At 35.5% G+C, this 26498-nt stretch overlaps 3 protein-coding genes, 1 non-coding gene and 1 pseudogene across 5 annotated transcripts; 1 reads left to right on the plus strand and 4 right to left on the minus strand.

Moving 5' to 3' along the window:
* Positions 1-52: 52 nt before the first annotated feature.
* LOC141820231 (ubiquitin-like-specific protease ESD4) lies at positions 53-15730 on the minus strand (annotated as a pseudogene).
* A 1297-nt stretch (positions 15731-17027) lies between these two features.
* On the minus strand, positions 17028-22710 carry LOC141820217 (uncharacterized). 2 transcript variants are annotated; one of them, XM_074707503.1, is made up of 6 exons: positions 21821-22710; positions 20298-20441; positions 20000-20220; positions 19735-19810; positions 19604-19647; positions 17028-17680 (listed from the first exon to the last, which is right to left on the minus strand). In XM_074707503.1, exons 1-6 carry the CDS (start codon positions 22695-22697, stop codon positions 17555-17557), a joined length of 1488 nt encoding a protein of 495 aa, XP_074563604.1. In that variant the 5' UTR covers positions 22698-22710; the 3' UTR covers positions 17028-17554. The 2 variants fall into 2 exon arrangements, with proteins under 2 accessions (XP_074563604.1, XP_074563603.1); XM_074707502.1 differs by having other exon boundaries at positions 19604-19810.
* Positions 22711-22834: 124 nt separating this feature from the next.
* On the plus strand, positions 22835-22950 carry LOC141820252 (U5 spliceosomal RNA). Its single transcript, XR_012601120.1, has one exon. It is a non-coding gene; the product is annotated as a U5 spliceosomal RNA (small nuclear RNA).
* A 790-nt stretch (positions 22951-23740) lies between these two features.
* LOC141820218 (translocator protein homolog) lies at positions 23741-24289 on the minus strand. Its single transcript, XM_074707504.1, has one exon. The coding sequence runs from the start codon at positions 24287-24289 to the stop codon at positions 23741-23743; it is 549 nt and encodes a 182-aa protein (XP_074563605.1).
* Positions 24290-24793: 504 nt separating this feature from the next.
* LOC141820138 (uncharacterized) lies at positions 24794-25785 on the minus strand. Its single transcript, XM_074707412.1, has 3 exons — positions 25692-25785; positions 25532-25607; positions 24794-25450 (listed from the first exon to the last, which is right to left on the minus strand). Exons 1-3 carry the CDS (start codon positions 25731-25733, stop codon positions 24879-24881), a joined length of 690 nt encoding a protein of 229 aa, XP_074563513.1. The 5' UTR covers positions 25734-25785; the 3' UTR covers positions 24794-24878.
* Positions 25786-26498: the final 713 nt, after the last annotated feature.

Consider the following 26498-nt stretch of genomic DNA (forward strand, 5'->3'; position numbering starts at 1 on the left):
CATGCCATATTTTTAAATGAAAAAAAAAATCTAAGCTAACAAAATCATGATCTTTACAAAACCAGTTGTTGAATTGCTTAATAAAAGACAACGTAGAGAAAGACAAGCTCACACAAAAAGGCCTAGAACCAATGGACACGAAAGAAAAAAGCCCGTCACCTCTGCTGAGAGAATATTTGCAACATCTTATAATTGACATATATATATAGGTGTGTGCAGATAATTCAATGGATGCATACTGTTCCATCTTTTCCCAATATCCAACACTCCTTGTGAACTGTTAGATCATTTCTTAAAATAGAGCACTTTTCATTTGCCTGCATGGTTCACTAAATCTTCCCATTTTATCATCTGCTCTGAAGACTTCAGCTAAAACTCATGCCGAAACTTGCTTCTTATTCAGTATTATTTTCCCCCTTTCAATCAGCTTTTAATCTAAGAATCTCCTTGGCAGTCCTCTTCCTGAAGTATGGCATGTTTTCCTGAGAAAAGGGCATAGAATATTATGAAATGTACGACCACCAGTACAAATAAAACCTAGACTAATGATCTGGCAGCTTCACCAGGTAGGGACAAGTGATCATCTAACTCAGTTTTAAGTACCTGCTGAAAAAAGAGGTTTAAACCACGGCTGTAGAAATCTGTATACTTGAGCATGAACATTCCACAATCCCACCTATTGATATAAACAATTATTTTCAAATTATTCAAGATAAAAAATAATGATATATTAAGTTGAACAGCCATCTATCAAGTAGGGCCAACACAGAAGCATAACAGCCCGGTTTTTACTAACTGCAGTAAACATACAAATGATTCAGTGTTAGAAATTAACAACTAATCAAACAGAAGAAAGATTTTCCTTTCTATGTAGATCAGATATAAAAGATTTATCAGTTAAGAAATGCCAATTAATCAAATTGAGTCCGCAAAGATTATACAAAGAATCATAATACTTTCAGGTCAAGCTTGATGTGTATTACTAAGGCCACTTAAAAGTTGGATCAGAGTTAAATATGATATTTCCGTTATCAGGCTTCATCAACGATCCTCAACAAGCTGGAAGACAACATACTGTAAATCTATATGTTTAATAATACTTAAATCAATTACACCACTTTGAATTTAGTTTCATTGATTGGTCTTATCACTTGCACCTACAAATCTAATTAATTTCCACTTAACCAACTAGGCACTAAACTTAAAGTTTTCATATGTTAAAATTCTCCTAAAATATTTTAAATTTTTTATTTCACTTTGTTTTTGTAGCCAAACTCCACTTTTTTGCCCTTCAAAGCCTTTTAAATTTTTTTATTCCACTATTTAAATTTCATTTTAACTCTCACAATTGTACAATTTCACTATTTACCTTGTCAACCTAATCAAACATTAGTTCAATTGTCAACATTATAAACTTGTTATCTCATAAAGATATTAGAGCCTCTATCTGACATGTTGCCTTTGTCATGGCCATGCTCTCATCCTCAACATTATTATTCCCCATGTCATGATTAATAAGAGCTATAGAAAGTATATTCCTAATAGTGATCAATCATATCATTTTCTTATTAGAAGGAACGATCAACAAAAAGAAGCAAAAGCTATATTCATTGAAGGTTCAAGACTCAGATCGAGTACTCAATAGTAGTAATAATACCCAAACTGAAGATATTACCAACTTGCCTACTACTTGCCTAGGTTTGAGCTCTTAGTGGGATAGTATGATTAGGATCAGTGATGAAGGTTTAGCTTAGCAGTTTTGAAGTTGAAAATTTTGAATGCTACAAGTTTTTATTAGAGTATGTCAAGAGAAAGTAGATAATTTCTATTACTATTTTGGAGAATAAGCTATTTAGAGAATAGGTATTTGCCACCAAAATTAAGTAAATTTAAATTTAGGAATCTTTCATCTCAAATTCATTTTGGTTTTGACTAGATACCTTTAAAATAGACTTCGATCCCATAAATTATTAAGTCACCTTTCAATTTAATAAAATTAGAATTTTAATGAGCTGTTGAGTTGGTTCTCAGTGCTGCATCACCACAACTACGTATGACCAAAGTAGGCACATATAAAAGGCATCATATTTTTTAGAAAAAATAGAGAAAAAGGATCAAAAGGTGGGAAAATACAAACAGATCATCATGTAAGCTTATTGCAACAATCAAGGAATTTTAATCTTCCACGTGATAGCAAAAAGCTAAATATTCAAGAGAAAAACAGTACAGAATAAATGCAATAGAAGGCAAATATATGGAAATTCAATAGCGCCAGACTAATAGCAGTGGTTAGAAACAAGTACCCATTCTTCTGCAAAGGTAGGTCAACAACTGCTTCCACTTTCCAAGATGAAGTGTCGACCTGATTCACATTCTTATCCTTCACTTCATCCATCAGATATTTAGCCTGAAATTAAAACGATCTAATATCAGATATTTACTGGATGAACGGTTAGTTACAATAAGGTTATAGTTTCAAGTTGGCATGTTAGAATCACAGTCTATGAGATTAGAGAACCTATTGATTATTACAATTGAACATGATAAAAGTGTAACTTGAGCGAGCTGAGAAAAAAAACCATTTTGCAAAATCAATCATACCACACAAGTTTATTCTCTTAGTCATGCACAAACTCAAGGATTAGCATCATTCCATGCAAAGGCATCAATTTCTACCTGACCTGGAACAGTAAGATTTTGATACCATACCATACTGACACTCAGCACTATTTGACACATTCTGAGATGAATTTGGATGAGTCTTCCTCTTGTAGTGCTATACTATTTGGCTTGTCTATTTCTAATCCTAAAATATAAATAAAATTTTCAAGAAATAAGTTAAAAGGAATAACCAAATTCTAAATTAAAAGGCAAAATGATCTCTCTATTAATGTTTTATTAGCAAGTCTTTACTAGTAGTACCACAATGAGCATATACATCCAACTTGAGCAAGATCATCCAATAATCAAATTGAATAATACTTATTAACTTCAATGTAGATATAAATTAAGTAGAATTAATTAATCTTATAGGGGCAAATACATATCTACCATTTTAAAATTATGAAATGGCAAATTTTTTTAATAGAAAAAAATTAATATTACATATATATATCTTTTCAAATCAATAAATCTTTCATAAATTCCATTATTTTAAAATAAACTCAATTTAGTGATGTTTGGTTAAGATTATATACTCAAAATGTTCTTATCATTATCTCGGCAAATATTTAACTCCACCTTTGTTTCTTTCTTTTTCTATTCAATTTGTATTCTATATCCCTTTATTGGTCTTTCCTTGCATTCAAATACCATGCTAATATACTAAATATATAATAATAATAATATAATAATAATAATAATAATAATAATAATAATAATAATAATGGATAAGTAGATAAATCCAAACACACTAGACATAATAGTGAATATTGTCAATTACAATCATTAAATTACTAGGTTAAGATAGATAAAATCATATACATATGAGATTTTGATATAGAATGATATATATGTAAAATAAATAAATAAAATGAAGTGGTAAAAATGCAAAGCTTTGTCCACACTTATTATAATAGCTTATAAAGATAGAGAATATTGATATTAGCAAATGGTAACCTTCAAAGTTAACTAAAAATATATAGCTATTAATTTAATATAGCAATGTTAGTCTATATAATGAATAACATAAAGACATAAAGAGTAACCCGGTGCATGAAGCCACCGCCAATGTGAATTTTGAGGAAGAGTTAGACCACATTGAGTCTATTGTACGCAACGTTGTCCTACATTGCAAGAGATTATTTTTGCGACTCGAAACTGTGACCACAACATCACACGGTAAATTATTTCGATGTACCAAAGTTCCCCTTCTATATAATGAATAACATAATTAATAATAAAAAATATCGATTTATCTATATTGGTGATTAAAATATAATACAACAAAACAAAAATCTATTTTGATTAAATTTAATCAACACAATTGTTAGTAAGTCATATATGAAGTTATGTGACTAATGGATAGCTATGACATTATAAGGTTATATTTTTAATTTAAATAAAAAATATATTATTGCTAATAGATGTAAAATCATATTACCCCAACAACACCCATATTACTAATTTAAAATAGAAATTACAAGACATTAATATCATATCATCAACAATAATTTTATTCATATACATCTGAAGTCCATCTGTCCTCTAATTGCACCCAACGCCTATACACATTTAATTGATATTGAGATATAAAAATTGCGCCTCTTTGTATTACATAGCTTTCAATTAATAAAATATTCATTTAATTCTCCGTGTAAGGTTTCTCTTTTATGTGAGATAGATATCCCCTTTGTTTTATCAATTTTGTCCAAATTCATCTCTGTGTGTGTGATTCAGGAGTTCAATTTTGGTACTTAATAGCTGAATTCCTATTTGGTGTTCAACACTTCAACATCTTCCCCTAAACTTCCATCTTCTACACATCTACCATCCATCACCACCCACCATCTCACTTTAACTTCTGACCTGCACTGACGAACAAGAACGTAGATCTTTGCCTGCAGATCTAATCTTCTCCCACATACTTCACGCATTACTACAACAAGAGGAAATCCCATATCGAGGAGAAAGCTTCTGTCAAATCTCTCCATTTGGTCATCCTTGCATTCTTCACCAGCAAAAAGAGGGAACAAACCCTTAGATCCAACAAGAAGTTTCCTCATGCAATTAGGGCTTCAACTGTGTTCTGCCATACACAGCAATCCTGCCACTTCCCATGCAGGCCCACTCGATGCCAGCCAATAGTGGAAGACTAGTGCAGCCCCCAGCCATTAAGAACCCTCTTGAGCATTGGATCTCCACTTTCCTAATTGTCATCACCTCCCAATCTTGTAGCACTACCAAGGTCCATGTGCCATTGGCATCAAGTTCCCTCGACCCTAGTTGTGCTATGACCAAGGTTAACCGTGCCCAAGTTTTGATTTATGACCAGAGATACAATTTCAGTATTGTGTCGTGTCATGCCAATACAGTTTCAGTACTTTAATACTTATTATTAAGTTATCTTTGAGATGTTGAAAATTGAGTTTGAATTTTGATATTGTCTCATAAAATGTTTGATGCTCATTGAGTAAAAGTTATCTTAGAATTAATTAAAGTCCACCAAATAGACATGACAGGATCAAATAGATTTAATTTAATTTAGATTTATTTTAATCAATTTAAAAGTAAACTAAATTTATATATAATAATTTAACTCATAATAATATATTTTATAAGGTTAAATATTATATTATATTTTTTCTAATTATTTGTTTTCTCCATCTTAAAGAGTTTTTTTTTTCTATTTACCTCGTGGATAAATAGAAAAAAAAAATCCATTAAGAAAGATTTCTTTATTCACAAATAGCGGTTGGGGGGGGGGGGGGGGGGGGGGGGGGGGGGGTGAATAACCATTATTAAAGAGGTAAAGAGGGTTTTTCCCTTTCTGTTTACCCTAGTAGACAAATGAAAAAATAATAATAATAAAGGAGGAAAATAATTAATGGATATAAAAATTTTTATAAATAAAAAAAACAAAGGCAATCGCGAGGTCAGGACTATCTCCGCAACCTCAGGGCTACCTCCACGACACCGTGAGGTCGCAGCTTCATCTGCAACACCATTTCGATACCAATTTGTGGGTGGAATGAAAAATTCCGCCCATGCCAACCGATTAGCATTTAAATCTATAACTATAACCTAGTCTGCTCCTCCATCTACAACTCCAAGAAGCTTTGTGTAAGCCAACAACAAGCAAAGGGATATTCTCCTCTGCCGCCTCATTCACATGCAACCCTATTTACCAACGACTTCACTGCCATTCCTGCAATAATCAAGTTTAATCCATTCAATCCTAATGCAGGAAGCAACCTTTGATACCTCAAAAGTGCTTACTTCACATTCGTTGTTTGCCTACTTAGTGAACACCACAACATGCGACAACCTCATTTCCACGCTATGATTAATGGCCTCCTCACACATGTGAGAGACAAATTGAATCCCAGTTAGGGATCCAATTTAGTTAGATTAAAATTTAAAAAAAAAAGGATCAAGTGATGAAAAAGAAGAAAAAATAATAAAAAGAGATTAAGCTAGGGTCAACAAGTAGCACCGAGTATTTTGAAAAACAAAAGTGAGGGAAAAAAGTGGTGGATTCGGGATTCAATACAAGTTTGGATTTGGAGCAAGGAATTGTAAAAATTGAAAGAAACTTGGCATACCAATTCATTGATTAAACTCAGACCTCATGATAATGTCAACATCAAATTTGGCTCACATCATCTAGGTATAAACATATTTCCTCTTTTTAAAAAAATCCTTTTGTTTATTTAAGTTGGTTAATTTAAATTTATTACGTTTAATTATTTATTCTTACAAGTTGTTGCATGTTATCATTCATTATTTGTTAAAAGAACATCAATAAGTAAATTTCTTGGTAGTATAAATTTCTTAGTTAGTTTATTTATCATTAAAAAAGGGAAAAAGAAGACATAATCGTGTCATTAACATCCTTATAATAGCATCCTCTTTACTTCAATTTTAATTTGTTTATCATCTTTACTATTTTCTTGCATTATATTTAATTTATTGCATTGCTTGATTTTATAATCTTCATTACTAGTCAATACTTAGATTGATATGATAAGAGGAACCACAACCACCTATACATACTTGAGAGATGAGACAAAGCCAACTAATGGAGGACAAGATTAACTTTATAACTAGAATTCACCATCCAAATAATTATTTGAACCCATAATTTCAAAAATACTATGCCCACTTATAGCAATCACATTGTTCTATACTAAGAGAAGGTGCAAGTCACTTTCCTAAAAATAATGATCAATATTGGCATGAATATGTTAGAATCAGACATCTTTAGTTTTGATGAACAATCGGATCCCAATATAATTTCAATTGAATGAACATGATTTACCAACAATAAATTCATAAGAGCTGCTGGAGAATTTTGGTAGTTTTCATAACCACTATTATATAGCCATTTATCTATCACATATTGGCATGAAATAAAAAATAATAATAACAAAAAAAAAGTTATGTCATTTTTAAGAGATGATCACCTAATAACTTTGTGAACCCAAAACAATTTCCTTAAGTGAATCAAATCCAAAGAAAATATCTAAAGCCTCTAGTTCACTCACAATCAAAGAAATTTAATTGAAATAAAAAAAAGTTAAATTTAAAAAGATAGTTGATAACTTAACCATAAAAGTTCCTTCCCCACACATTTTTAGGAAATTGCTCTGAAATGCTTTAGGAGAGTCCTCAATGATACCTCAAATAAGCCCCTTAATTATATAATCTTATAAAAGCCTCACTCAATTGACTTGACCCTTGTCAAGGATAATCGACTTGATAGCGATCATATCTAATTTATTTGGTCATATTATGAGAAAAGATAATCAGAAAGCTTGTTTATTTGACTTGCCAATTTATCTCAATTGTCAAATTGGAGGAGATGCTAATTTTCTTAGAGATTTTTGAGCCTTCATCCTTTTATGTTGATTTTATCATTGGTTTGTTTATGTAAACTTATCCTCAACATTTTTAATTTCACAGATACACAAGCATAAACATCATCTACACCCTATGATAAACTAATATGTTTTCTTTGTTGGGAGAAAGAGAAATTTAAAAAGGAAGAAAAATGAAGAGAGGTCAAAAGAAGAGAAAAGATGCACCAATTTCTAACCCAATGGAAGGGACGTCCAAAGAACAAAATTACCATATTTAAAGACTTCAAATTGTGTTACTCCTAGTCATTATTCACTGAAAAGGATAATCTAACTAAAGATTCTCATAGCTCACCTAGAAGGATAATCTAACAAAATCAATAATTTTGAATTTGTAATTGATCTAAGTAATTGTTTAAGTATTAATGTCTTTTACTTAGGTAATAGTTTAATAGGTACCTTTTTGATTTGACAAGAGCTTATCAGGATTATTGTGTTTCTAATTAATGGCGCTCTTTTCCTAATTCAGTTGCTATTGAGTTATAAACTTGACGCATCTCGTTGTATTAGGAAGATTAATCAAATTCTCTTTCAATTATGTGTCGATTTCTTCCTTACATGAGCTTCTTTATCCCTTTTCTTTATCAATTTCGTTGTGTTTCTGTGTGATTCAAGGAATCAGTTTTAGTGATGCATTACAGAAATAACTAGTCATTTGCAAAAGAACCCAAAAGCTAATAAGTCCATAAGAAGTATCACATCTCCAAAATAGGTTTCCATCCTGTTGGCTTTGAATATGTACTTAAAACATACCAGTACTCTCAACACTGTCATATCCATTCCACCAAGTGAATCAAGATATTGGAGCTTCTTCTCTTTTACATGGATTACGGCCAAACACCAATGTATTTCTTTGTGTATTGGAACAAATATCTGCGTTTAAATAATAAAGAGGTTGATGCAAGGATAGAAAACTAATGCAAGTACATTGAAATGAATGAAAAATTTTACTTTGTCACATTCAATAAGGCTATATCCAAGCTTTCTTTGAGTTGTCCACCTCCTTACAGCCTTGTAGTCATATCCATTTCTTCCGCTTACCAACTAAACAAAAAAGAAAGAGAGAGAGTGAATTACAACATAAGTAGGATGCTCAATTTTGTTTAATAAACAAAGGTGAAAAAACTAGCAGATAAAGGAGCAACAAAAAAATAAATTAAAATATTAACAAAACAAAAAAAAAAGGATGGTTCTAAGTCGAACACCACATAATTGACAGCTTTCCTCCAAAGAAGAGAAATATAGATGAATTTTTAAGCATTTATGAGCTATAAATCAATTGGAGTCAACCCTACCAATCAATGAGAATAATCATAAAATTCATCACAAGATGATCATATATAAAATCTGAATAAGTATTAGTTGCAGTGATTACCAAAGATCTGCTTAATTGAAACCACGTATTAGACTTGTATTTTCAGAACTGATAAAAACAAGTTATTTAAAATTGTGAAAATGATGCGATGAAATATATTAATCCAAATAAACAGATTCAGAACTATAAAAATATTATTTTTATTCATTCAAACTTTTCCTGTATAAGTAACACTCAGTTTAAATCGCAAATAGACCAACTATTCTGAAAGAGGCTCTATCCTTGTTTAAGGCATTCAATAAACAATACAAATTCCATGTGACCGGGTTCACCTCAACAATACCAGAGTAACTCCGTCCCTAGCTGACAGCCAAGCTAGCTCCACAAGAGGCAGGATATCCACCCGGACAGCTTACCTGAATCAACCACCACCAAATCCACCCTGTTCATTGTTATTGATGATCCCACTACACAACAAACATCAATCAACTATGAAACCACCTCCTATTGTTGCCCTCTCCATTGAACTAATTGCAGCGCCATCAGGTCATATACTACTACCCCAACCAAGGTCCCCATCAGTGCTTTTCTAAAAACCCATGACCAAGAAAAGTCTTGCCTGCCACCTTCTCCCACAGAGACTTTGCCCGCCACCTTCTCCCACAGAAAGACTTTGCTTGCGCATTGCATGCCAGAACTGAGTTTGCTGGGATTTTCCATCACCATCACCACACCAGTGCTTGAGCTTCTTCAAGCATAATGTCACCAACTTCTTAAGGAAGACAAGACACCTACTAGAGTGCTACCATCACTATCATTGTCATCAATTGAGAATGGCTCCTTCAGCAACCAAATCCACTAGAAAAGAGTGAGATTTACATCCTAGTCCATTAAATAGATAATTCCCTTCATGGATATAAGACTAGTTACAAGGGCAAGCCCTTGAGAGTCTGAAAAAAATATATGCTAAGATCGAATGTAACAATATATTTAGAAATATAATCAAGATTGCAAAAGAGAAAACTTACCTTCAGCAGACAGACAAACTAAATTGAATTGATAAGGATTTGAATGAGTAGCATCTTAGACAGTAGACTCTTGTTTAATTTTGTTGTTAGTTTTTTTTATTATGCAATTGAATTAATTTTTTTCACCAAGAAATTTCCATCTTATATTAATTTCTCACAAACAAAACTCCATCTCACTTTATAAAAGAACTCCCACCATTTTAGTCCCAAGAAATCTACATCAACAGATGGCTGGAGGAAACAATACTACCATTCTGAGAGATGAAGATGCTTGGTAGAGAATCGCAAATCAAATACTACAATATGAACAGAAGGGCTTACAAATAGAAAATTTTAACGTCTAACAATCTTGTGAAAAGCTATTAGTTGAATCAACTGAGTAGAGAGTCTAACAGGATGACATTAATAAATAAGATCTTATACATGCACTTGGACCCACAATGATATTAATCCAAGTTTAATGAAGATTTAAGTCAATGTCCTAAAGATCACAATAAATGTATGAGTCAGTATTGTAGGCACCAGAACAAACCTAGGAATCAATTAAGGGGGATCATAAAACACGTTAGTCAAAGATACATGTACTTGTCAATTAAATCCAAAAAATTTCAATGAAGGATCAGATGATATAGAAGAGTATTTTGCTCACTGTTACTCACTGTGGCATGAATAGCCATCAACAAGAGCAGTTTGTTGAAAAGAAGATTGTTAGGACCGCTAAAATATATAGTAAAGTGTTCAAATCAGCTTATAATGACTATAAGAAACACTTATCGCACAATGGATAAGATGAGACTGAAGGAAAAATATATTCCAACATACTTTTAAGTCATAGAATACCCAAGTACATGTGTTTTGACATTAGAAACCTACAGATTCACTAATGGACAGAAATTCTAGAGAGCATTCAGGGTAACTGGATAACCACAAAAAAAATTATACCCACATGCCAGAAATATATCATTTATTTTTATTAACACCAAAAAAAATTTCCTTTGTTCAAGTGAAGTCATCTTTTATCCAAGCTAGGCTGTTAACATTATCTTTAGTCTTCTTTTGCATAGATGCATAGTCTTTTATCCACGGTTATCCGTTAGCATGATAACAAATTGTTGGTGCAATTATGTGTATTTATTTTCATGTTTCTAAATTTATTAGCATGCTTAGAATGTTATTTATATATTTATCTTTCTCTTGTGAAAGACCTATAAATTTTCTCAATTTTTTAAGCCAACTAAATCAACCAATGTCAACATTTAACAAAGATACCAATCTTGTAGCACTTAGATTTGAGGATAATTTTGTAGAAGATAATTTAGTTCATTTCTGATTTCGATTAATTCAATATTTACATACTTAAATCCAAACAAAAAATTAATAATTAGATTTTTAAGAATTCTTGTGTTATAAATATTACTATTAGATCATGCTCGAAGCCATACTGAAACAAACAACACTTATGGTAATAAAACAGTTGAGGAATGATTACCTTTTTATAGAAAAATGTGTTGAAGAAATGGCATTTCAGAAATTTCTTAGGTTCTCTTTTCTCTCTCTCCTTCAATAATTCAAGGTAGAGATTTATGACCTACACGAAAAAAAAAGAAGATAATGTTCGTGGATAAGTAAATGAAAAATTACTAAGAAAACAAGCTCATCAACAACTGAGGGACATCAAGTATCCAATCCAAATAGAATATAATGCTATATAAGAATTACCTCATCATTTAACCAAGCGTTCGGGCTTAAACAACGCAAAACCTCTTTGGTTATCTCAATGTTAGAAGGTTCATGTACAACTAGGACTTCATGACTGCAAAGGGACAAAAGAACCTCATTTAGAAGGAAGAAAGTAATCAACAAAGCTGTACGAAATATGAACATATGTTTTTACCTGTTTTTACCATTCAATGCACGGTAAACTTCCTCCTCTTCTTCATTTGTGAGTGGGGAAAAAACTTCTTTTAAATCCTATATTTATTAAAACAAAAACAGAAATTATCCAGATGCATAAAGGAAAAAATACTAATTATTTGTGCATATTATTCTAGAACTCATGTACCTAAAAAAAGCATCACATGTCAATTTATCAGAAAACTAGACAATAAAAAAAATTGTTAGAAGAATACCTAGCTGAAAAGAACTTGTGGAGAGCTTTGCCTTTATTAATTAACATACTGCGAGTGGAGTATATTTTCTGTTTTGGTATTTTTGGGGATGATTCCTTTTCGATATTACACTGCTACATTTTAGATGGAGGTCTAATTTGACATTTTGCAAGCAATAAGAAATAGCCTTGTTGATAACAAAATTTGAGAAAATTGGTATCGACATGTTCAAAGACAATTCTTAGGTTCCCAGTTTTAGACAGATTGACATAACTAGAGATGGAGTGAAAAGGGAGAGAAACGGAAATTGCACTGCACATAATTTTAAAAACGCCTAAATGACCTAACCATATTATTGAAGCAATGTTGTGAGATTAAGATTGAAATCATGAATGATTTTTGGTGAATTATTGTTTAAAACATAAATCATGGAGTTCAGCTAAAAGAAATATAAAAATGTTAAGTCTTCTTGCCTGAACAATACAATGTAATGTCCTCTCAAATGAAGCAATATTACTCATGGAGCACATTGGCATTGACTCATTGCAAAAAAAAAAAATACTTGTTCAATTATCTTACATTGTTTAAAAGCAAAATTTCTTGTCTTTTAACTTCATTAATAGAGGTAAAACGTGCATCAAGGCAGTTCAACATTAATTCTTGCCTCTAGTCATCACTCCACTCTCACCGTTAACTCAGTTTCAATGGCATAAAATAAGTTAAAGAGAGTAAGGCATAGACAATTACAATGATACATGAAAAATAGAGTTAAAGAGAGTCAAACTGCCCCATGCAGTCTGCAACTCAAGTTGGGAACATCACAATTCTAATCCATCCCCAGCCCAGCACAGAATCAAATTCGCACAGCCTACTGCCGAGCTTAGCTTGCCCCAAATGCTATCTGATTAATATGTTTTCCATAATATTTAATAAAAATATCATAATTAAATATCATTGTTAAATATTTTCAATAACATAATCAAAAATTTAATTAAAAATTTTAATATCAAATAATTATATCTTACATGCCGGATTATTGCGATGCAATGTAGTGAAGCCCAACATCAAATTGGTGGTGGACAGAGATACTGTCCATTTGGGTGTGTATTTCAAATGCCTATTTTCAAACAAAAAACTGTCTAGTTTGGTTTGATCCAATTGATTGGATTTTTAATTTTTTATGCCTCCTCTATCCACCACAAGACAATTTATCTTCTTCTATGCCTTCCATCAACTTTGAGCACGTGATGCTACATGCACGCTATCTTGCATGCAGAATTTTTGTGATGCAATGTGGTGGACCTAAGTGATAGACTGTCAAAGGACGAAAATGACATCCATTTGAGGCCCTTGGAATCCACATAGCACAAAGAGGTATGGCTCTCATGCTCACTAGGTTGCATGCTCACCCTCGATTGAGCGGGCCACACGTAAAAGTGTGTCCAAAGAAGGTGGATCACCAACTCTTCCCCTATGTTACTCAGACTTAGATACGAGTATCTGACAAAGTGTGAATCCAAATGTCTAACACAACTGTTTTTAAAATGTTTACTGTGTAACCAATAGGAAAGTTAAGTGTCCATACTGAATGTTGATGTACGAGTCTCTGTTAGACACATGCACAAAGAAGATAGATGAAGAATCCAAGTATCAAAGTCATCTACTTCATTTGTGTAACAAAAGAAACCTCCTCTCTTTCTTCTTTTATAGATGGCTTGGGTATCATTTACATCTATTTGGTTTCATTTAATGGTTTAGCTAAGTCAAAATTGATTTTAAATGATGTATTATACCTCTCGGCATCAAATTAAATCATCATAAATCTTTTAAATGTTGAGTATATATATGATATCGATCATTTTTGCATCTTGACCATGATGAATCACATAAGAAGAATTATGACTCATGATTATATAGATCAATGATGAAAATTGATGAGTCAAGTTGATCCCAAATAGTTGAGAATTGTTGTAAAGGGAAATCAAACTAAACATCCAAGCCCATTCTATATAGTTGAAATAAATAACCTTTATCATCATTCATAACAAAGTACTTTGCAAGAAAGAGTTCTTGCAGAATTCTAAGTTATAATGTTAGTTGACTAAAATCTAGATCTCGTGTTGTGGATTTTAGAGGTTATGGGTTTTAGTGCCATAAAATGAGTGAGAATTTACTACCAAAGTTTTGTTAGGTCAAATATTAGGTATATCTTCAGCACCTAAAAGGAATATCACTGCCTAAAAGCAATTTCGTTTTTTTTCAACAAAATATGTAGCTTGTTGTAAGAAAGTTGCTTTTTATGAAATGCATGGCTTATAGTATCCTTAACAACGCTAAATGAAGAGATTTTGTAGTCCATGAAGACATTTAGATAAAGGATGAGCATTGGAACTCTCAGCATCATGTTAAATTCAAGACAATTTTTTTAAATTATATGTTCTTTGGTGTTTATTTTTCCATGAGAAATTTTGGTCCATTCAAGAGTTCATGATATAATAGTGACAGAAAAAGATTAACAAAATAGGCTCATCTACTTATTCTCTAAAAGTAATTGCCTTGTAAGTCCATGCAAAAGAGAGCTCAATAAGTAATAAATTAAGTAGATTAAAGATTTATAAATCATACCGCTTCAAATTGCTTCTCTTGCTCATGGTGTATCAAGCGGAAGGAAGATATCTTCTTCTCAGCCAATTCCACCTCAAGGTCCAAGCTCCTCAGTTTTGAATCGTGTTTTCTAGAAGACTCTATGTACAGCTCTCTATACAAAGGACTTCTCCTGTCTGACGTTTTATCCTCTCTTGCTGGAGAGGATTTGAAAACAAGTTTAGTCGCATCCTCTACTTTGCGATTTACTAAATGTAAGTTGGGCGTCTCCTCGGACTTCTGTGTCACAATTCTCAGGTCTGACAAACCAGATTTTGAGAAAGGAAATACTGCATTGTTGTGACTCGTCTCTGGAACCAAGTTACCATCTTTCACGTTGATAACCAACTGAACATATTGATCCAACCCTAACCCTTCATGAGTCCCATCGTTATCATCCGAACCCCGACTCATACTGGACGGAGAAGACGCGTGGTCCCTCTTTCCCATCCTCCATGGTGTAAAGATGGCAGGCTTTCTTCCCCCGGAGGAACTGCGACACGAGATTACCCATCTCAACGTCTTTTGGCTTAAGAGGCGACGGCAGAAGGCGGGATCCGTTGGCCGACCCAAGGCCAAAGGCTCTGAGGATGCGCTGGGGGCCGTGGACGGGGCGCGGAAGAGGAGCAGGAGGAGGGAAGCTCCGCGCCGCGGGGGTGGGGGTTTGCGCTACCTGCGTCAAAGGCGCGATAGCAGAGAGAGAGACAGGTGGGGAGAGGCGCTTGATCTTTTTGGAGGGAGGTGATGGCTCGGCAGCGAGATGGAAGATGGGGTGAGCGGAGGAAGACAGTCGGAGGTCGACAGCGAGGCGCCGCTTCCGATTCTCCGTTAGGGCTCCCATAGCAGTGAGATCGCGACCAGAGCACGAGGAAGAATCACAGTCGAGAGCAATTCCATGGACGGCCCTGCTACTCCATTGATCAAAAATAGAGAAAAGAGAAGAGGAGCGAAGAGCGCGAAACGGAAGAAGAAGTAGAAAAAAAAAACCCTAGAAATTTGCTTCGAGGGCAAACCGGAAGCGAAATGCTTTCTGAGGGTCTCTTATTAAGTTTCCGTCGACTTTGTTTTCATGGAAAGAAGGCGAAGAGAAGCGGAAAAACAAATTAAAATTAATTAATTATATTTGTGTGTTGGAGATGAGAAGAGAGGGGAAAAAAGGCAGAGGAAAAATTATCCACTTTTATCTCAATTTTATTAAAAAAGAAAAGAAAAAAAAAAGAAGAGATTCAAGATTTATGAAAAACATGTTTCCATAAGACAAATGCCCAAATAAATCTAAGAACTTAACCAAAGTTAAAGGTCTTAACCTCTTGATAGTTTACTCTTTTTTTAATCTTTAATTTTCATCTTTAGAAAGATGTGAGAGTTATTTGTTGAGAGAAATTTCAATTGGGGAGAACTTATAAAATTTTATTCTTTGGATTAAAGTATTATTCTTAGAGGTTTTGAATCTTGGCTTATAGAGGTTTTACTCTATTGCTATATTTTAAAGAGTGTTTTAGAGGTGTCTTTGTTGTTTTTGTATTTTAGTTTTGTGTGATTTCAATATAAAAAAAAAAAAATCATACAATTGACAACCCTAACAAGATGATATAATTCTATGTGAGTTTTTTTTTCTTCTTATAACTCTTCTCATCTAAAATTAATTGGATATGCAAATTCAAAATTATTATTGGTTTATCATTGTTATTGTTGTTGTTGTTATATGATTTGGTTAAGTTAATAAGCAAATTTGGTTTAGATAGTATCATTTATAATAGATAGGAGGAGCTAACTAAAAATAATTGAATGCATATTCTAACTAAAGAAATATCACAGTTCAATTTTAATTATATGGGAAATATAGATAGTTTTAATTTGAGATTTAAAAGTATTTTATCTCATCAAACACATGTCAAATAGATTGATATCTAAAATAACTCATTCAAACATTCAAACTCAAACATATATAGATTTAACTCACACAATTTACTGGATGTAATAGTATGCTTCCTTTGCTTGCAAATTATTCAAAAGATATTCCACCTGTTGCTTCCTCTGCTCAAAAAGCGTCTGCGCTAACCTCTGATTCTGATTTTCACGACAGAAACTTAAAAATAAGCATCAGCCAATGTGTTTCAACAACAACAACAGCAAACAACAAAAAAAACAGCAATTTGATTCGAGCAATAATTGGATAAAACTATTCAAAGGTACATACGTAGACAAAAGAGTACTACCTGTCAATGTAGAATTCCAAAGCAAGATCGAACCACATTGTGTTATTGCACACCGTCTTACCGTACGTTACAAGAAGCTGTTTTAACGATTCAAATATATGATCACAAAATCACATGATAATAATTTTACAATTGTATCAGGGTTCTCATTCTCAACAGTTTGCTGAAGTTAGAATACAAAATTATTGCATTATATTATGGAAGCAAAATTTCCGTGTTTATAGAAAATTTAAATCTTGGACACACAATTTACACCTAAAGAATTCGTGACCAAACTAAAGTGAAGCCTCAAAGAGAAGGGAGAGGAGGTTTTATGATGCTCTTCTGCGATACATAATCCTTGGCGTATGTGAGGAAAACTTAGATACGTAGGACTCCCAAGTAAATGACTAGTAATTCTTAGGATCAACTCCTGCACTGATAAATTGATTAATCAGTAAAGGATTTGATGTCCTGTCTAAGAAAAAGACCCAAGTCCTAATAACTCAGCTTGTTTTTTCCTCAAAAATTTCTGATTTCTAGTGGACCTCTCAATAGGATCCGGCCCGGGTCAGACATCAAATTGCTTCAATTATCTGCAAGCCCCACAGCGAATCCAGCAGCAATGGCGGAAGTGTAAAACAGTTTACCTAGATATGTAAAGCAAGAGTAAATTGTAGTTTCTTTAGTTCAACAAAGAGCGTATCTCGTTCTCAACTTCAGTGAGAGGCTGGCCAGCATATAGACGAATCTGTCCCTTTCTCACAACAACTAGCTTTGAAGCATCCGAATTTAGTGCCTCTGTAAGTTCCTGCAGATGCCAATCATCTTGATTCAATATCATGCATTTCCGAGGAAAAATTCATGGTTCAGTTACATTTATTAGCATTAAAAAATTGCTTTGTGCATTGTCAACTTTTAAGATACGGCTACAAAGAGGGGTAAATCTTATACAACCACTAAGAATTAATTTTTATTGCATCAGTGAATTAGTTGACCTGTTAAGTTTGGGAAAAGAAATATTGTATTATGAAATAATTGTTAATCCTAACTCTAAAACTACTAATATGGTACCAAACATTGTACCTAATAAGTAACCTATTAACTCTAATACTCGTAATCCTCCTGGTTGAGTTTAAAGTATAAATATTATCTACATACCAACTTGTTACATGGACTAGAACTAGAAAATGTAGACTAAATCGAATCGTCATAAATAATCGTAGCCAAAAATTCCTGGGACCTCAGATCATCGTACAATCAAATCAACATAAATAGGATAAATGAAATGCATTTTTGATGAAGAGAAACCTGAGGAACAAATCTCTCAAGTATCATTTTCCTTAAAGGGGAGAATTTTAAGAGCAAAGGAAATTATTTGAAGGTCACGAAGAAAAGCAGGATAACATAGCTTAACTCTACTAGAACTATAAAATACCTTTTTGTATATTTAGATCTTCCCTGGAGATGGATAGTACACTCTTTGCTAGAATTAGCAAATTAGAGCAAAATATTTTAGTTGCTTGGTCTATTGTAGATGAATAGGATGTGCAAAAAGTAGAAGGTAGTCAAAGCAATATCTAAAAGTGTTTGAAATAGGATATGGAAGAAAAGCAGAAGCATGTTTTTGTGGACTTTTAAGAGGAGGATTTTGCCTATATGAATACACAGATTTAGATGCAGTAGCAACATGGACATAGCCAAAGGCTTCATTGTAGAATTTAGGATGCATTTGGTACCCATAAATGGAATTAAAATGGAATGGTTTTGTTGCTTAATGATTCCATTTGAATGTATGGATAGATGAATTGAGGGGGAATGATTCATTCCAAGAAATAATTCAATCCACTAAATTTATTTTAAAGTCCACTCAATTTATTTTATACTTTAAGAAGGGGAAAGCTTTGCTCCACCTGTATTAAATATATTATTTATTAAAGGTTATCATCCCAAAATTAAAATGGAGATAAATATAATGAATGACTAAGCATGTCAAGTGTACTGGGCATGGACAAGCGAATCAAGCTGGGTTGGTTGTGTTGACTGGATCAACCAAACTAGTTGGACTCATTAGGTTGAATTAGACAATGATTGATTGGGTTGGGTTGACCGCATTGGATTCATTAGGTTGAAGACATGGAGGATCACTAGCTGGACCTGGCTTCTCTCAGTTGGTCAACTACTCCTGGATGTAAGGAGGGGAGCAGATGCTGTTGACTTTCCAAGAGAGGGGTGAAGCAGCTTACTTGGACAATGTATGCAACAAGCTTCCTTAGGAGGAAATGCAAGGTTGTGTTGTGTGACAAGGCCTCCAGTGTTACTCCAGTGTGTAACGGTCACTCTTTCACAGGGAAGGAAATCACAAATGAAGGTCGTGCAGATGTTGCAAGTTGCTGCAGCATATTACATTATAAATGGCAGCCTCACCCTTTGGGAATACTTCATTTTGAAAAGTCTTAGCCTAAGAAAGAGTTTGATACCTTGTTAAGTTCAGGCAAACTCAAAGAAACATTCTATTGCATTTGTTATGTGATAACCATGGCATCAATATATAGAACGAATGATAACATCCTATATCTAAAAGTACCAGTATGGGACTAAACTCATTGTATCTAAGCAATTGACTCTACTATTATCATGAACAGAAAGTAAACATGACGGCAGATAATTTCACCGAAAGCAATTTCTTAGATTTTGTTTCATTTTAATGTACTAGTTCAAAGAGGAACCTTACTTGGATTGTCAGTGGAACCACATCAGCACTAACATCTCCCAGATCTTCAAAAAAGGACTCCAATAAGAAGCAGAAATTCATAGCATCACCACGATCTTGGAACACAATGGTATAAGAAGCACTTTCTTCACCTAATGAGGGATTTGCCTCCAAAGAATAAAGCCCTTCAGGGCCACTACCATTAGATCCTCTCCGCAAAAGAATACCCTAAATCAAGAGTAATCATTCTATTAGTACATATACAAGTTTATCAGTTTGAAATTAAGACATAAATCAGCACCAAATTGGCTGCAAGGATACAAATTGAAGCCAGTACACAACTAAAAGGAACTGAAAATATTTGTTCATAGAGAAAGATTAAACTGCTGCAGAAATTATATTCTGGGAATTGCTTACTAGAACATACGGCAGTTTTAGCCACCAAGGGTTGTTTAAAAAATTCAACTGGTTTTGTTTGTCTTTATTGACAAATGATCTGTCTTCAATCCTTTCAGCATGTAAATTGCACCTTGGTTTATCAACTTTCTCAGTCTCCAAGGAATTTGTTCTAGTAATTTCTTTGGAACTTTTCTCATTCTTTCGGAAGGTCTCAGCAATGTCATTGGTGGAATTGGTTCCTGCAGAGGAAGATATGCCCTCAATATCATCCACATGGTTATTATTCATCCAAGTCTACTTATATCAATATGACCACCTTTACTAACTTGTCTAACTGCCTCTTGACCTGGGAAAGCCACAACATCCATGATATCATGCAGGATTTGGGTCTTCTCAGGAGCATGGGCGTTGCCTTGTTCATGATGCCATGCAGCTTCTTCAGCAATCTGGTGAACACCACCTAAGATGAATACACATGATAGTTTCATTTATTTGACAATTAGTTGCCAAAGACTCATGAAAAGAAATTTCTAGAGATCAACATTAGGCTTAGTAGTGAAAAAGTTCAAGAAAAGTGACATCATGGAAGACAACATCACAACAATGAAATTTTTTACAATGAAATCTAACTTATTCGTCAGAGATACAATAAATTTTATCATTCTACATATCAAACTTAGATGAAAGTGACATACAATTCCTTTAGAGGCAATATTTCAAGCTCTACAAAAGTTAACAAATAAAGCAACTATTTATGACATTTATCTGAATTAGTCCACGTTTCTGAACCACAAATTCTTGCAAAGGACAATGTTACAGGAATAAACAAGGCAAAAACATCTTATATAACAATATATGAGCATATCACTCAGAGAATCGTGAAAAATTAAAGACCATGTAGCATATGCTCCCATCACCAGTCTAGACAGCAAGTCAAGTCAGTGCAATTGAAGATTACTTGTCAACAGCAATGCTATCATAAATCACTGTGGAATATGATGCTGCTGAAAGCAACAAGGCACTCCATGGACATTGACAATCTCCTTGGAAATTTAACAAGAATATCATCTCTGGATATTAGAAGTAAGTTTTGAGATTTTCAGCTTGTACATCAGTGGAATGTAATCTTGCTTAAAGCCTGACAGCAATTTTTATGCAGGGGTAATCAAATCTAAGTTCTGATATGCTGATAAAATAAAACTATCTTGTGATCAAATCTTTCATGCTATTCAGGTAACTAGATGCTCATGAAATAATTCTAATATAAAATGATTTTGCTTCGCAATTATGAAGGCCTAACTAGATTGCTGTATCAGACCTTACACATTGATTGGCCTCCTTCAGTGAAGAAAAAGCATCAAAAGAACTGCTCTTCAATTTCTAAAGACAGGATGTTTTAGTGTATCTGAAAAAGAACATGATATGGTTCATCATTGTGCATAATTGGAAAACAATCTCAGCCAGTGGCACTAATATAGATAAGCACACTCTTTAATAGCTAGTATGGGTAAAACTTGTTGCATTGACCCTCCCTGGATCTCATACTAGCAAATAACCGCAATAACCAGTTTGATTATAGGATACAAGCTATGTTACAGAATGAAAGTACTGCAAAAAGTTAAACACTGAAATGGTAAGGGCTCATTTTACTTAGGGAAACCAGACTACTAGAGTACTGGACTAGAATGAAAATCACCAGCACAAGAAATGATTAATAATGAAGTCATTGGTTGAGAAAAATATATCAGAATAATAAATAAGAAAAAATAAATTAAGACCGAGATCACAATTATAGGAAGAAAGTTATCTTCAGTCGTATGAATCAAGGAAAAGTCATACCGTTGCTTCCTTTGCCAGGCTCTTGCTTTTTTCCCGATCCACCAAATCCTTTCGGAACATTTTCAGATTTCCTTATGGATTTCAAAAAACCACCCTTTCTCTTGTAGTTCAATTTTTTGATATCCGTGTTCTGCTCGGAATTGAGCTTCTTTCCATCCATTTCCTCATCCACATTCTTGGAAGCCAGCGGCAAAGACACAGAAAATCTATTATCGTCCAAGATGACCTTCGGAGATCTCTTTCTCAACCTACTAATCTTCTTGCTCAACTCGCCCTGGACTCCACTCTCTTCAGAAAGCTCCCTCCTTTCAGTCTCCCTCGCCTCCTTAGCCATCGCTCTGATCTCCAGGATCTTCTGAAACTCAGTTACTTCGCTCGCTGCACTCCCAACCCTGCCTTCCTCGACTTTCAGCTTGCCAGAGCCATTCCCCTGCTCGCCTCCAACGCCGCTCAAAAACCAGACCGCAACAACAGTCTGTACCGCCACAAGCGCCGCGAAGCGCAGAGCTATACCGAAGGCCTCTCGAGGGAGCAACCGAAGGTCGGCAGCGGGGTCGATCCCCACCATTGCCACTGGCGCCTCCTCGACCACCTCCGCTGCGTCGACTTCCTGGGCCACATGTTCGACAGCGTTGACCTCCTCTTCGAGAACCACAACGCAGGGCTCATGGGTCTGCAGCGTCGAGGGAGGAGGAGGGGCTTGGAGTGGCTGGGGCTTGGGAATTAGGGTTTTGAGGCGGAGATAATTAGGGCGTTTGGTCCGTGGCTTGGGCGAGGGGAGGGAAGATGCTCTGAAAAGCCCTTTGGCTTTGGAGGGCAGAGGCGTGGAAGCGAGAGAAGCCAGGGAGAGCGCGGGCGCCGCAGAGGATCGAATCATGGTATTCCGTAGCCCGTAGGTCTATTGGTGGTGCTACAAAAATCAGGTTGGTTTTTAGTCCCACATCGCTTGTTTTTCCAAGTTTCCCACATCAGATACTATAAATAGATCCGAAGCTCAACTTTTGAAAATCACGCAGCTGCGTGGTGTACACAGAGCGAATTATTCTTTCGCCTTTTACTAAAGAATACCGTGTGTACGCCACTTTAAGCAGCATACGCCAATTTTTAGAGGGCGCTTTGAAAAAAAGCCCCGACAAATTAAAGTTTTAAATTTTTTATAAATATTACCTGTCATATCTAATAAGTTTTTGCAACTGTATTTTTTTTTAAAGACTTAGTTCCTAGTAATTAAAATTAAGGAGAGTCTCGTGGGATCTTTATTACAATGTTCAAATTAAGGATCAGAATGTTAAAGAAAATATTAAATTAATTAGTATTTGTTGGACGAATCTATTAGGATTTATTTAGATTAAGTTGCCTTGCTTTTTATTAAATGTCATATGAATTATGTGCTATTAAATTCTTGAAAGGTTCTTTTTATTATTATAATTGTATTTTATTAGTAGGCATTATAATTATTTTTTATTAGTTGGGGGTGCATGTAATGATTTAATTCAATTTCATACTCTTACCCATTTTAACAATTCTATTCCATATTCCATCATAATCAATTCTATTCCATATCCCGTCATAATTAACTAAACTATGTTCATCACTCAATACTTTTGCACATTAACTTCTCAATCCTTTGAAAATTTTATTTATGATAATTTATATACTTCTCTCGGTTTCCAATCAAAATAAACTAGATTTTAAGGATGGAATTAACAAAATTAAATGCACCAATTTAATTGGTTTAATCCACAAACTAGATCTTATAAAAACATAGCAAGGACTTTTACATTACCTAATTATAACCATATAATACAGCACTTCATTGCCCTCAAACAGTATGCTATTAATTGGCACAAAGTAGAAGACTGACGGTAGCTCTGTTTACATTCGTATAAACTCACGTACAAACGAACTCTTCGAAACATCTCAGAGGAGCAGGTAGTTAACGACGGCCAGGAAGGATACCCAGGCAAGGTAGGGCTTGATGAGGTCGGCGGCGACGGGGTTGACGTGGCGGAAGGACTGCGCCAGCAGGAAGAGCACCACGAAGTGGGCCGCGCACACGGCCATGGCCGGCCAAGCGGACCGGGAGCCGAAGAGCAGCGGGGCCCACAGCAGCTCCATCACCAGCTCCGCCAGGTACAGCGGCAGCGCCTCGCTCCGCCCGTGGAACCCGCCCTTCGCCCACACCAGCCAGGCCGAGAGGCCCAGCAGCCCGGACATGAGGAGCGAGCCCACGTGGAAGGCCCACATCAGCCGAGTCCCCGACGGGGACGCCGCCACCGCAGCGGAGATGGAGGTGCCGGCGACGGATATGGAGGCGGCGGTGGCGACGGTCGGGATGGCGACGGCCACGGCCAGGGAGCGGAGGCCGCGCCTGGCCAGGGCCAACTTTTGGTCTTTCGTCGAGCCGGCAGTGGCGGTGGCCAGTTCGTCCTTTGGCGGTGGCCGGTGTTTGAGAGTCTCGGAGGCCATGAAGGAACAGGAAATCCGGAACGGCGAGCGTGCGAAATACAATAATGAACGCACGGCCGCTTTGATCGTTTAAACTAAGACGAGGATACGAGGGGCCAGGAGGGGCTTGGTGGGGTGGAGACACGTGTGGGGACGTGGAGGAAGTGAAAGCGTGGCACGTGGGGCGGAGCCCCAGGCGTCGGGTACGTGCATGGTTCGTGTATGGGCTCATAATTTGCCGGTTCATTCCTCTCGGTGTAAATTAATTTCAGTATTTTTTTTAAAAAAAAACAATCAATAAGACTATTTAATAAAAAAACTAGAGCAGATGAATTTGCCTTTTACACACTTTAGCATCGTCTCCGTATGTGGCAGGACATTCATGCACAGCAAACAAAAGAGGCTATGCCTTTTCCCCCCTGAATGATTCTTAGGTAAACAACAACACAAGCTACATGATGATCTCTTTTGCTCATCAATTTCATCCAGGTTCATAATCATCAGAAACCTTTTTACTTGTCTACACCATTTTACACAAACAAAAGAGGCTCCAATTCCATCATCATCCACCATTACACTAGAACTCTAGTATTTTTACTACACGATCGAACTACATGATGCTGCAGCCATTAGCATTCTCTTCGTTGAAGAGCTCACAAGGTCGGGGCAATGGCGGATAGCTCAAGTACCCATTCTCCTGCATCGGCATCTGGTAGTGCGCTCCTCCATAGCTCATGCTTGGTTGCACGGAGCTATAACTGACCACACAAGAAGGGAAGTTGAGTGGTTGAGGGATCAGAATGGTTCCACTTCCACCTCCCACGTCCCTGCTCGGAACTGCTTCAACCTCGTTGATGTTTTCCTTCTTCCCCTTTTTCTTACCGCCACCAGCACCTCCACTCTTGGCCGCCTGCTCTGGTTTCTCTTCAGCGGAGTTGGGATTGGCAGGAGAGCTTTGTGCTTTTTTCTCAGGGTTTTGTGGCGGCTTGCTGGCGTCGCCATCATCAGCCTTGTTATTTTTCTTGCTCTTCTTTTCAGTGCTGTTCTCGCTGGGCTTTTGCTCAGGCCAGAGCTCAGCATGCTTCCCTGTCTTTGTGAGCTTCTTCACAAGGGTCTCTGCCTTGACATTGCCAGTCACCACTACCTTGTGCTGCTGGCTGTCAATGCAAATCTTGTAAACACCTAGCAAGCATAAAAAAACAAACAACAGATACAGTTCAATGAGGAATGGGTAAAGAAAATGGGACTGTCTTTGTTCCGTACCATCTATATGTTGAAGGGATTTCTTGACTTCTCTCTTGCAGCCTTCGCAGTGGATGGAAACCTTCAAGGCAAAGGTCTGCTGCATCACTAAGAACAACGTTACTCGAACCAGCAGAGGAAAGAAGGCAGAGGGAAATATTCAGACGAGAGAAGTGTTAACCTCGTATTTCAGTGTCTCAGAAACTTGTTCAGTAACTGCCATGAGGGATCGAAGATAGAGTTCGGAGCTCTTCCAGTGGACAAGAGAAAGGCAAATGGTGAGGGGGAAAAGGATAGGAAAGGTGAAGTGTTGGGAGAATGTGCAAGGGCTTCGTTTAAGCTTAACACGATCACTTCAGAGATTTTTTTAAGGCTAACGTTTTTTTCTCAAGTTGGTCCTCGTAGGAACAGTTAGGTGTATGAGCAATAACTATTATGCTATTTAATTTCAAAATATCAGGAAAAGATCCATTTAATCGTACAATTATTTCCAAACTATTCACTGTCAGAAGGTACTTTTATGATGTAATTGCTGGGAATTGTCCAAACGCTGCAGGAATTTATTTATTTATTTTTTGTTTTTGTGTGTGTGTGTGTGTGTTCTTGGGAGAAAAAAAATGCTGTACAAAGCTGATTTGCTTCTCTAGAACTAAGATTGAGATTGGAGTGTGGACAGTGGCCTTAATGGTGGTTGACATCAGCTGTTTCAGAAGAAAAGGATGGAGATTGACATGCTCCATAAGGCTCTTATTTAATCTTCCTACTACTGCCCCTTCCTCTCGGCATTAACTTTCCTCTGCCAGAACAAGACAGGAAAAGCTAAGCCAATTAATTAAGTTGGTACTCATTCTGAACCAGAAAACAAATTCATGCAATTAGCCCTACAGTCTAAAACCCTAAAATTCTTGACAATTTCTTCAAGGAAGAATAACAAGGATGATTATAAGGTTTTATGTTTCGAGTACTTTTTGAAAGTGTTTTGGATGAA

The sequence above is a fragment of the Curcuma longa genome, unplaced genomic scaffold (assembly GCF_044706935.1).
Source record: "Curcuma longa cultivar G26 ecotype Majalengka, Jawa Barat unplaced genomic scaffold, ITB_CL_G26_1.1 utg2798_np1212_758248_RagTag, whole genome shotgun sequence".
In the NCBI taxonomy this organism is placed as follows: domain Eukaryota; kingdom Viridiplantae; phylum Streptophyta; class Magnoliopsida; order Zingiberales; family Zingiberaceae; genus Curcuma; species Curcuma longa.

What these genes read in the sequence shown, in the direction of transcription:
- LOC141820217 (XM_074707502.1), bottom strand. Translation starts at nt 22,697, where the DNA reads ATGATTCGATCCTCTGCGGCGCCCGCGCTCTCCCTGGCTTCTCTCGCT. An exon ending in GCCTGGCAAAGGAAGCAACG is followed by an intron (nt 20,442 to 21,820) that starts GTATGACTTTTC and finishes TATTCATCTTAG; the next exon opens with GTGGTGTTCACCAGATTGCT. An exon ending in AGTTAGACAAGTTAGTAAAG is followed by an intron (nt 20,221 to 20,297) that starts GTGGTCATATTG and finishes CTTCCTCTGCAG; the next exon opens with GAACCAATTCCACCAATGAC.
- LOC141820138 (XM_074707412.1), bottom strand. Translation starts at nt 25,733, where the DNA reads ATGGCAGTTACTGAACAAGTTTCTGAGACACTGAAATACGAG. An exon ending in CTGAGACACTGAAATACGAG is followed by an intron (nt 25,608 to 25,691) that starts GTTAACACTTCT and finishes GTGATGCAGCAG; the next exon opens with ACCTTTGCCTTGAAGGTTTC. An exon ending in ATCCCTTCAACATATAGATG is followed by an intron (nt 25,451 to 25,531) that starts GTACGGAACAAA and finishes TATGCTTGCTAG; the next exon opens with GTGTTTACAAGATTTGCATT.
- LOC141820218 (XM_074707504.1), bottom strand. Translation starts at nt 24,289, where the DNA reads ATGGCCTCCGAGACTCTCAAACACCGGCCACCGCCAAAGGACGAACTG.